Here is a 13061-nt window from a genome sequence, read left to right as displayed (position 1 = left end):
AAATTTTCAACAAAAGTGAGACGATTTTGTAGAAAAGCAACAGTCATTTATATTCTGAATGTTTAAATTATTTTTGTTGAAATATATTATTGTCATTTTCATGCACCATAAATTCTATAGTATACATCAATCCCAGTAAATATTTTCGTTAAAGTATTATTGAATGGTATTTTCCGTTTTGTATATGTTTTAAATTGAGAGAGAGAGAGAGAGAGAGAGAGAGAGAGAGAGAGAGAGAGAGAGAGAGAGAGAGAGAGAGAGAGAGAGAGAGAGAGAGAGTACTTCCAAAGTCAAATCGAACAAACCGTATACAAAAAGTCAGTAGCATGCAATCATAAAATTATGATTCTGGGAAAAACTAAAAAAAAAAAAAAGAAGGATAACGAATGTACAACACACACGCACGCACATACACACACACGAATTCAGGAAAGTTCACTGCAAATTTTTTATAGTAAAAAAAATTGTCGTCAAGCAATTCTTCGCCAACAAATGGAAAGAAAGAAATATGTGTGTGCATGTACGTGTGTATGCGTGTCTGTGTGTGCACTTCTTTTAGGTTACCTTTTAAAATATACAAATATACTGAGGCAAAACACTAAATTCTAAGTACATTTCATCGACAATACCCTTGCGTTTCTGATGACAGAAAGCAAGTCGTGGCTGATAATCCTCTTCTAACAACATTTGATCCATTTGGATTCTGTACTTTTTCATATTTATTTTTTCTCCATTATAATCTTATGCACAGTAGATAGATATATATATATATATATATATATATATATATATATATATATATATATATATATATATATATATATATATATATATATATATATATATATATGTATATATATATATATATATATATATATATATATATATATATATATATATATATATATATATATATATATATATATATATATATATATATATATATATATATATATACATATATATATCTATCTACTGTATAAGATTCTGTGTAAAAATTAAAATGAAAAAGTACAGAATCCAAATGGATCAAAAAGTTGTTAGAAGATATTATCATCCACATGACTCTTTCTGTCATCAGTTCAGTGGAAGAATTAATACTGATTATACATTTTTGTTAAAATTTTAACCCATATCTTCAGAATTGCTTTTACTTAGAGGCCTTAATGTTTCAGTATTTCTAAATTATATTATCATCTATATATATATATATATATATATATATATATATATATGGAAGAATATATATATGATTATATATTTTTTATATATATTTATATATATATATATATATATATGCTATTACTTATATATATATATATATATATATATATATATATATAATATATATATATATATATATATATATATATATATATATATATATATATATATATATATATATATATATATATATATATATATATATATATATATATATATATATATATATATATATACTGATGTTTCAAAATTAGAGTCCCCCTCTACATCATAAATTAAAATTGATTTGGACCAACACAAAAGTAATCCAGAACAGGTATTTATTTAAGTTTCTCTCTGAGTGTTTAATATTTTGTATGGCCTCCATCTGCCTGTATCACAGCCTGCATTCTTGAGGGCTATGATTTCAGCAAATCACAAAAAAGCCCAAACTCAAACTCCATTTCCCTGAGCACTTCGGTCACCTTTCTTTGCAGGTCATCAAGGCTTGGTATACCATCATGGTTCACTGTGCACGCTTCAACATGATCTTTAAGATACTACCAATGTTTTCACACACATTAAGGTCAGGGGAGCTACCTGGAAATTCACTTGATGAAAAGAAATCGATACAACTGTTTTGAACCAGCTCCTGTGTCTGAAGAGCCTTGAAACATGGTGCCTTATCATGCAAAAATGGGACTTCTTCAACAGATAACACATTTTCAAGATCTTTGAGGAAAGGAAATACTCCACCACTAAGCACAGTTTCTCTGAAGCATTCACCATTCCATGACTGTCCTTTTTCTTTGATGATCCACATTAACCGTTTCGCTGTGAAACAGAGAAAAATTCACATACATTCAGGAAGTTTCACAACTTGGCAATAGCGCATGTCATCGTTGATATCATCCAACTTTGCAGCCCAAATGATGTCATTTTTATGATTTGGCTTCCTGGCTGTATAATTGAAGAATTCATCTGATGCGGCAACATGGAGAAAGTCAGCTTCATCCCAATCTTTAAGAAATGAACCACAAAACCATGCACGGTCTTCTCTCTGTTGCTGAGTGATGTTGGGCTTGCTGATAACATGAAATGGCTTGATACCAGATTTTTTCAAATCACAATATACAGCACTATAACTTCTCTTCTTTCCCCTTTTTGTTTCTAGTTCAAGCGCCAATTTACATAAAGACATTCTTGGTCTACCTGCTGCTTCAGCTACGATGTCTTTTGACTCCTGAGAAAGGACTTCAGGCCTTCCAAGATTCCCACTCTTTTCGCGATGGCAGTCAAATGAATTTTTTGTTCCAGTTTCTTTTAATAAAGGATTCATCTCTTTTAATGTATTTAGCTATCCAGGAACGTGAAATGAAGGATGGGCCAGCATCCCTGGCCTCTCTGAAGGTTATAGCCCGAATTTAGTCAAACCATCTGATTTCCTTCGAGTCGTTAGTCATGGCTGTATCTAACTCCTTCACTAAGTATGAAAATACAAGAAATGTAAAATGAAAAATAGCTTAATAGAAACTTAAAAGAATGTACTTGGGAATAGGCTACAGCAGAGAATTTCATAACTTTCCATTTGTTCTGTGGAAGGGGGCTCTAATTTCAGAAACAACTGGTATATATATATATATATATATATATATATATATATATATATATATATATATATATATATATATATATATATATATATATATATATATATATATATATATCAAATGCTGTTTTATATATATATACTGTATATATATATATATATATAATGTCAAATGCTGTTTTTACGCTAGCAAGAGTTCTTGACCCGTCAGGGATTTTGTCAATAAATCAGAATACACGTTAAAACTGCCTCTTACTCGCCGCCTCGTTATATGCTATCATAGAATCCCCAAAGCGAGGTCTCCATCGAAGAGCAGGGACCTTCTATTTACTTCTGGTATCCCCATAGGAGAAGTACAATAATTAGTTTGATTTATTTTAACACTGAAAGAAGAAACACCAGTGATACCTGATATATATATATATATATATATATATATATATATATATATATATATATATATATATATATATATATATATATATATATATATATATCTATATATATATATATATATATATATATATATATATATATATATATATATATATATATATATATATATATATATATATATAAAAATAAGAAATATATATATATCCTATATATATTTCGATATATATTTATATGCCATTGAACGAACACTGAACAGAGTCTGAGAAGTCACGAGTCATTGCTATTTTCAAGAAGAGACAGTCAATGACAATTGAAAATTTAAAACCGGGTAGAGTTGCTGCTGTTTACTGATCGCTATATTCTGTCTCGTCTCGAGTTACCATGAATTCATTAAAACTCATTATGGCTAAAAATCACAATAGAAATATTAGAAGGAAGAGGAGTCCGCTGTACGTAAACAAAGAGGGCCATGATCTGGGTGTGATTTAAGATCCACAGCTGATATTTTGAATTGCTGTCATGTCCATTGAGTGCGGGATTGGGGCAAACTGATCTAACATTACTACCCTTTGTACTGTTTTTAGTCAAAGAAAATTTTATAATACTATTTTTTTCGCCGGTATATCTAACTGAGTTGTTTACCTTAAATCGCACCTAAAGCCCATTTTCAAACATAAATATTCATATTAAACGTACAGAAAATACATCCCTTTTCACTGAAGTAATCTCACGATATGGCTAACCTTTTAGAATAGCTGAAGTGAAGGATTTAGAAGATGTTGATATCAGTGCATTAATAAGTCTGAACTATTAAAGCCTGAAGACTGCAATCGCCCATATCAATGATAACCAAAACCTGAACTTACCTCTCTGACAGGTTGGTGGATGATGCCACTGAGAATCCCAGACAGAGAAGCAGATGGAATGCCAAAACAATTCATCAACGTTGTTCAATGCTTTTTCAGTGCATTAGGCCCCTTTTGGCCAACAAGCAATCAGAGACAAAAAATGAAAAAGAACATACAAGGAAACACCCTATAATCATTGTCTGGGAGTTCAGTACTCAGGAAGGAAAATATTGTTGTCATTGTTCCCTTAAGATAGAGAAGAAGATAACAACCAAAATAGCTGTAATCATGAAGATGAGGGATAAACCTGCATGATAGGGAACCACCTGTAAAACCTTCAGAACAAGCAAATTTTTTGTATTGCCCACCGTTGCTTTCTGGTTTTGACCAAACCAATTATTGTTTTTGTAAGGCTTCAAATGCAAGCTTTACTTATAAAAATCAAAGTGGATATTTCAATTTTTTGCCTGCAAGGACCGAATCTTCATCACGGATGATCTTACACCACTTCAGAAACAAACCCTACAATGCTCTTAAAAACATAGATGAATTGCTCTGACATTTTTAACCTTGGATGGTGCATTTTTGCTGAATAGAAAAAGTGCAAGTGGAGGACGGAAGAAGATTAGTGGGTTTTCTATCTTTATAAGATAGGATGGAAAGAAGATAAAACAGTCACGGCCTAACTCTTCAGTTTACATAGGACATCCGAAACCCTTCATAAATGAAACGGATCATTTTCCATTTCAGGACATCGAAATGAATTTAATTGAAGATAAATTGATAAAACTATAGCAAAATATAAGTTTTTCTCTTGGTTCTGAAGATAGCTAGTTAATGTTCAATGGACTACAGTAAACCAAATTTGGTATACTTGAGATTATACAAGATTTTGATTTTATTTCTTTATCAAAAAATGTCATTATATATAAGACTTGTTCCACTGGGGATTTTATTAAGAAAAAATTATATTACTCTTCCGTAATTTTGTGAGTAAAATCTGTATGTTAAAAGAGATAATTTAAATATTTTACATTGATTTAAGACACAGTGTCTGATTCTTTATTAAAGATTTCATTTTAGAAAACACAGATATCCAGCTTTGTGCCTTAACAATTCAGATAAAAACACCATTGTTCATCTATATGATGTTACCTTTGATGATCTAGTTTGAATAAAACATCAAAACTTATATTAGCATTTTAACTGGAACAGGCTTCAATGACTTTTAATCTCCCTACAAAATATCGATTTAAATGATTTATCATGAATGTCCACATTAGCTTGAATTATTTGCATTTGAGATGGTCGCTATAACAGTGATGTAATTGAGAATATGGTCGTAACTAATTGAACTGTAAAATGCTTGACTTAAGTAGTTAACGGAGATTTGGGGAACAGTGGCTGAACTAATTTCACCTGTTTCAGGCTAATGGTAAAAGCTTGTATTGACTTTTTATTGTTTCTCATAAATGTATGAGTAGCATTATGGGGAATGTTGAGCAATATGACAGGTGTCTGTCCGATACTCACTCATTTTTCTATGGTATTACCTTTAAGAGGTTTTCACTTTGAGACCACCGAAATACAGAAAAGAAAATTCAGATTTAGATAGTCTAAATCCATGTTGAATAACTTTAATATGAAGAACTTAAAACAAAATGGACAAATGACTAAAAATGAATTTATGCATTTTTCTAGAATATTAACTTTTAGACCAAAATTACAATTCACTGAACCCTTTGAATTTATCTGGATGATTTGTAAAAGATTTAGGAAAATTATATTTTATCTTTTTCACATTCATTTGTAAAAAGTTTATCAAAATAAACCTAAAACTGGGGATTGCAAAAGGGTTAGCAAACCATGGTTTGACAAAGACTGTTCTAGTAAAAGAACTGAATATATGAAAGTAAAAATAGGCTTAAGAAAATCAAAACAAATGAAAGCTAAAACCCTGAAAGCTAGAGCTAAAACATATAAGAGAATAATTAATAAAGCTAAGAAATCTTTCAGAAAAAATTTCATAGAAATGTTAGAAATCTGAAAAAGTAGTAAGCAAGGATTATTGGGATTTGTTAAAGAATACTGATAAGAGTGAGCTGATTTGTAAAATTGCACTTAAAACATTTCGAGATTATTTTGCAAACTCAGTCAAGTAATGTTGAACCTGATGAGAGTGAACACCTGATAATTTCGACCCAAATTATTAACCAGTTAGTTAACGAAGAATTAAATAGAGTTTTTACAGTAGATGAGATACAAATTCAAATAAAAAAACTTAAGTAGAAAAGCATGTGGTATTGATAATATTATAAATGAGTTCACAAAAAACTGCCCTCATGATATGCTAAATGTGATATGCAAAATTTTCAACATAGTGTTGATCTCCTCAATTGTTCCATATCATTGGTGTATGGGATAATAAAACCCATATTTAAGAAAAAGGATCCTGACGACCCAGATAACTATAGGGGTATCAACTACTGAGCTGTGTGGCAAAGCTTTTTACCGCTTGTGTCAATAAAATTTTGACTGATTATATTGACAGCACTGGTCAACTTGGTGAGGAGCAGGCTGGTTTCAGGGAAATATAGTACTCTAGATCATATTTTTGTATTACATTCACTTGTTAATTTCTATCTCCATCGAAAAAGAGAGATATACTGTTTGTTCGTTGATTACAAAAAGCATTTGATTTGGTTGACAGGTCTTCCTTGTAAAAAGTAATCTCACATGGCATTAACGGTAATATTATGGCTGTCATATATAATATGTATAATAATGCAAAATCCTGTGTAAGTTAATCACAAAATTTCTAACTTTTCAATGTAACATAGGTGTAAGACAAGGTGAGAATCTTTCCCCATTACTTTTGCCATCTACCTAAATGATTTTGAGTTTTCTCTTAGCAGAAGTATAATGGGATGGATATGTGCTCAAGGGAAATAAATGAAAATTAAGTATTTGATATAGAAATGTTTTTATGTATTTATGTTTTACTTTATGCTGATGATACATTTGTAATGGCTGAATCTCAAAGGAATTACAAAATGCCTTAAACAAAGTAAAGAATATTGTGATACTTGGAAACTTCAAATTAATGTTTCAAAAACTAAAGTAGTTGTATTTTCTAGAGGAAAAGTTAGAAATGTCCTGAATTTTAAATATGGTGAGGAGAGCATCGAAATTGTAGATGATTATGTTTACCTTGGCACAAAAAATTATAATGGTAAAATGGATAAAGCTATTAAGAAACAAGTCATTCAAGCACGTGAGCACTAAGAGTATGTTAATTAAAACCAAAAACTTGAATTACCCATTGATATCAACTGTGAAAAATTCGATGCTCTAGTCGTCTGCCTTTTGACTTACGGCTGAAATATATTACCACAAACTAGATCATGTTGAAACATTTCACAAGAAGTTCATGAAAAATCAGCTCTTTAAGAACAAGCAACAAAACTGCATGGTATATGGGGATCTTGGCAGATTCAAAATTGAAATATCTTTTGCAAACGGATGATTGGATTTTGGTAAAAATCAAAGGCGTCTAAATTGTCAAATGTTTTTATCGTTTTCTTAAATTCTGTAAAGTCGAATGATTATAAGAATCTAGTTGAACCATAAATTAAAACTATCCTGATTCATGTGGTATGTCAAATATATGGGAACACCCAGAAAATTTCAATCACACGTGGATAATAAATGCCTAGAAATGAAATTCAAAGATATAGAGAGACAACTGCAGAAGTAGAAAGAATTGTATATTATGTAGTAATTATAAACTTTTTAAGACTGAATTTGGCTAGAATAGTATATAAATAAATTTAGATATACCATAAAAGAATTGCCCTTAGTAAATATAGGTGTGGTACCCAAAACTTCCTTTAATATGAAAGATATTCTGGACTGGAGAATCAGCACCCTTGCAGACTATGCAACAGGCGCTGAAGTTGGGGATGAATATCATTATTTTTAGTTTGTCCTGTGATTAGAGAAATAAGAGAGAGATACCTTAAGCCCTACTATTGTAGAAGACCTACCACTTTTTAAATTCAATCTGGCACCTCAATCAAGTAGTGTGGAGAATTGAAAAGACTTGCAAAGTTTGTTAACCTTATAATGTTTTTAGTTTAGATTTAATACTTTCCCCATGGATTTTCATTATTCTGGTATTATTTTCAATGTATGTACTTTCCTTTGTCAGAATACCTTTTATGCTTTAAATATGTACTTAAAATATATGTGTACATAAATATAGTTGTAATCTGTTGGTCTCTTCTTTTGTGGTTTTGTGTAAAATATATATATTTGTGTAATTTTGTAACTCTGTATCAGTCCTTCACAATGATAGAATAAAAAGTTGCCTTGCCTTTTATATATATATATATATATATATATGGTATATGTATATATATATGATATCACGTATAAATATATGATAATAATATATATATATATATATATATATATATATATATATATATATATATATATATATATATATATATATATATATATATGTATGGAATATATATATATATATATATATATATATATATATATATATATATATATATATATATATATATATATATATATATATATATATATATATATATATAATCAGAAAGCTACAAACGTCCTTTAATATCATTCACTATACCTAAATAATATATTTTTCATATATATTTTTAAGTTGATATATCCACCGTCCCGTGGTCGAACCAGCGACGGACGAGGAATCAGGACTATGATGCACTAACGAAATCGGCCACAAGAGAGGTATAGTGAATAACATCTCCCGTCAACTCACCCGTCGAACTCAGGTGTTTTGCGTTTGAGTCGATATCCACCCACCTCTGCCATGTTGACCGTGTAGTATAGCCATATATGACGGTGATGTGATAAATAGTCATATATATATATATATATATATATATATATATATATATATATATATATATATATATATATATATATATATTTATATATATATATATATATATATATATATATATATATATATATATATATATATATATATATATATATATATATATACATATATATATATATATATATATATATATATATATATATATATATATATATATATATATATATATATATATATATATATATATATATATATATATATATATATATATATATATACATATATATATATATATATATATATATATATATATATATATATATATATATATATATATATATATATATATATATATATATATATATATATATATATATATATATATTTATATTTGACATTGATGAGAAACAGGGAGATGTGTTTTCTCACACCTGAGAAATGGTTAACAATTCTATATGCAAATTAGAAAGAGATTTCAATATATATGGATGGAAAGGTGGCAATGTCTGACATGGGTTAGTAATTATGGTTCTAACAATGTCAAAAAGTAGCTTCTGAAAAATGCGTGAAAGATCGTTTGAATCAGGAGCGCTGAATCTGTGTTTCTTGAAAGTATTCAGTGCATCGTGTAGATTTTTGTTTTGAGGCAAGGATGCTCTGAGGGTCCCGGCGATCGAGCGGGACCTCACAAGCACATCATAAGAGTTGCAACTATATGTATATATACATTTATGTGTCGTTTTTAATTCATAAATTATCATCCATATATTTCAATAATAATAATAATAATAATAATAATAATAATAATAATAATAATAATAATAATAATAATAATAATAATATAATTTGGCAGCAGACCCTCTTTTAAACAGGTTCTATTGAATATTATTGCTGCTTCAGCTGCATTTATTTTGTAGAACACTTTTTCTATTTTCCTTATTGCGGACTTCTTTCAGTGGAGGTGCGTGCTAACAGCTCGCCTATATTTGTCATTTCATGGGGAAAAGTCAAAATCTGGATTCTGCTTCTTTATATATTCTATACAGTTAGTTATATACAATTGTTGCCGCGACGCGTTTCGACAGACTCTTCTGTCATTCTCAGCGGGAGCTAGTAGAGGACTGGCAGATTGCATAGGTCCTTCTGAATTTATACACAGGCTTCAGCGGGGTCATGGATGGCGAATTCTGATTGGTTGCAGTCAGCGAACTTCAAGCCAAATTTCTGCGGCGAAGCTCGATCCTGACAGATCTTTGCAACCTGGGAATGTCATTCATTCCAGCGTTCCCCATTGGGCTGCCGTTGCGTGATGTCATGCCGGCTGACATCATCGGTAGTTTATGTGCTATTGGGCTGCGGATGAATGATGTCATTATCTACTCTTTCTGTCGTAGTCGGGGATTGTCTCGAAGGGCGCCTCGCTCATCAGGGCATCTCCATTTTCAGGGTTGTCGTTTTCAGGTATTCGTTGGATTTGGTGGGTGTTCTGCATTGTTCTTCTTAAATTCGTGGGTGGAGCGATGCCTCCTGCGTCGTATTCATTGTTGGTTTTCTCTCGGCAATGAGGAGCGCCTCTAGCAGGCGCAGACGTCGAGGGTCGGCGGCTTTCCCGATTATACTTATATTTTGTATAATACTGTCGCGGGAGATGGAAATATTGTGAGTAGCACGGGCGTGGTTCATGATGGCACCCTCCTGGGCGTGGCAGGAGATCCTTTTGACAGACGCATCGTGGTCATTCTAATATAAGCGCCGGGGCATCCTCGGACAGGACATACAAATTGGTAGACCACGTTCTTCTGCTTGAGGGTTCTCTTGCTGGCGGAGAGGGGTTATTCTTCATCACCAGATCACGGGTGCGGCGGTTCTTATAATAAATGACAAGATTTATTCTCTTACTGTCTTCGGTCAGGGTGACGTTTTCCATGACGATTTTCTTCATGGAGTTCTCGTCCTCACGGTACTGGGGATGCATCCGGGCCTTATAAAAGATCTTTATGTCATCTTGGGGGCAGGTTGTGTGTTCTCACCGTTGTACCATTTTTCCAGGCCAGTTCGAATTTCTTTGTTTACGAGTTTGTTGGTGAAAACCATTGTTCACCAACAATTGTGCAACACGTTCGAATTCCTTGTTGGTGTCCTGCCAGGTGGAGCAGTGGGAGAGGGCCCTTTTAATGAAGGTCCTGACTGTCGTGTTCTTAAACCTAGCAGGGCACTCTTATCCCCATTCAAGCAAAGTCCCAAATTGGTGGATTTTGTGTAGACTGATGTCTTCAAGTTCCGTTCCGTCTTTGTGACCATAACGTCGAGGAAGGGGAGCCGGTCGTCTGCATGAACTCGACAGTGTAGTTCAACACACTACATTGTTGGAAGGTCAGACGAAGGGCTTCAACCTCCCTCCTCGTTGTCTGCTTGAACGAAGACGTCGTCGATATATCGGGCATATTTCTTCGGCCGCTGGATTCTCTCGAAGACACGTTCTTCTACGGTGCCCATGTAAAATTTGCAAAGAGGACGCCCAATGGAGAGCCCATCGCAACGCCATCCTTCTGTCTATACATGTGCCCTCTGTGCGTAGTGAAAGGCGCCATCTTCGTACAGATCTCCAGCAGAGCCTTCAGGAACCTTCTGGGATGTTATGGGGTCATTGTCAGGCTCTCTATAGACTTTGTTTAGGATAATGTGGATGGTTTCATCCACAGGTACGTTGGTGAATAGACTCTCTACGTCCAGAGAAGCGATGGTCCCTGCGCCCGGGGAGTCTCGGATCACTTCGAGAAATTCCACAGAGGACTTCAGGCTATAACTGCTCGGGACGTAGGCTGACGAGGAACCCCATCGAAGACATCAAGAGGGAAGCTAATAAGATCATCAGCACTGTGAATGCTGCCAGCAATGCTGTCCATCTTCCCCCCATCGCAGGTGACTTCGAACTTGGTTACCTGTATGGGAATGTCAAGACACACAAGGCTGGCAATCCCCTCCGCCCGATCATCAGCCAAACACCTGCCCCGACCTACGCCCTCGCCAAACGACTAAATCATATCTTGACCCCTACGTCCCGAGCAGTTATAGCCTGAAGTCCTCTGTGAATTTCTCAGAAGTGATCCGAGACTCCCGGGCGCAGGGACCATCACTTCTCTGGACGTAGAGAGTCTATTCACCAACGTACCTGTGGATGAAACCATCCACATTATCCTAAACAAAGTCTATAGAGAGCCGAACAATGACCCCTGAACATCCCAGAAGGTTCCCTGAAGGCTCTGCTGGAGATCTGTACGAAGATGGCGCCTTTCACTACGCACAGAGGGCACATGTATAGACAGAAGGATGGCGTTGCGATGGGCTCTCCATTGGGCGTCCTCTTTGCAAATTTTTACATGGGCACCGTAGAAGAACGTGTCTTCGAGAGAATCCAGCGGCCGAAGAAATATGCCCGATATATCGACGACGTCTTCGTTCAAGCAGACAACGAGGAGGAGGTTGAAGCCCTTCGTCTGACCTTCCAACAATGTAGTGTGTTGAACTACACTGTCGAGTTCAGCACAGACGACCGGCTCCCCTTCCTCGACGTTATGGTCACAAAGACGGAACGGAACTTGAAGACATCAGTCTACAAAAATCCACCAATTTGGGACTTTGCTTGAATGGGGATAGCGAGTGCCCTGCTAGGTTTAAGAACACGACAGTCAGGACCTTCATTAAAAGGGCCCTCCCACTGCTCCACCTGGCAGGACACCAACAAGGAATTCAACGTGCTGCACAAATGTTTAGGTGAACAATGGTTTCACCAACAAACTCGTAAACAAAGAAATTCGAACTGGCCTGGAAAAATGGTACAACGGTGAGAACACACAACCTGCCCCCCAAGATGACATAAAGATCTTTTATAAGGCCCGGATGCATCCCCAGTACCGTGAGGACGAGAACTCCATGAAGAAAATCGTCATGGAAAACGTCACCCGACCGAAGACAGTAAGAGAATAAATCTTGTCATTTATTATAAGAACCGCCGCACCCGTGATCTGGTGATGAAGAATAACCCTCTCCGCCAGCAAGAGAACCCTCAAGCAGAAGAACGTGGTCTACCAATTTGTATGTC

The 13061-nt window shown here is 33.8% G+C and overlaps 1 protein-coding gene across 1 annotated transcript in view; it reads right to left on the bottom strand.

The window, feature by feature from the left end:
- LOC136827203 (zinc finger BED domain-containing protein 5-like) overlaps window positions 1–4149 on the bottom strand; it is an 11954-nt gene extending 7805 nt beyond the window's left edge. Inside the window, exon 1 of the mRNA XM_067084974.1 lies at window positions 4075–4149. Coding sequence (XP_066941075.1) covers window positions 4075–4149 — 75 coding nt within the window. The remainder of the gene's footprint in view (window positions 1–4074) is intronic.
- Window positions 4150–13061: the final 8912 nt, after the last annotated feature.

Source organism: Macrobrachium rosenbergii, chromosome 41 (genome assembly GCF_040412425.1).
Source record: "Macrobrachium rosenbergii isolate ZJJX-2024 chromosome 41, ASM4041242v1, whole genome shotgun sequence".
Taxonomy (NCBI): Eukaryota; Metazoa; Arthropoda; class Malacostraca; order Decapoda; family Palaemonidae; genus Macrobrachium; species Macrobrachium rosenbergii.
Note: the sequence above shows the minus strand (reverse complement) of the source record. Positions and strands in the feature narration are given on the sequence as shown.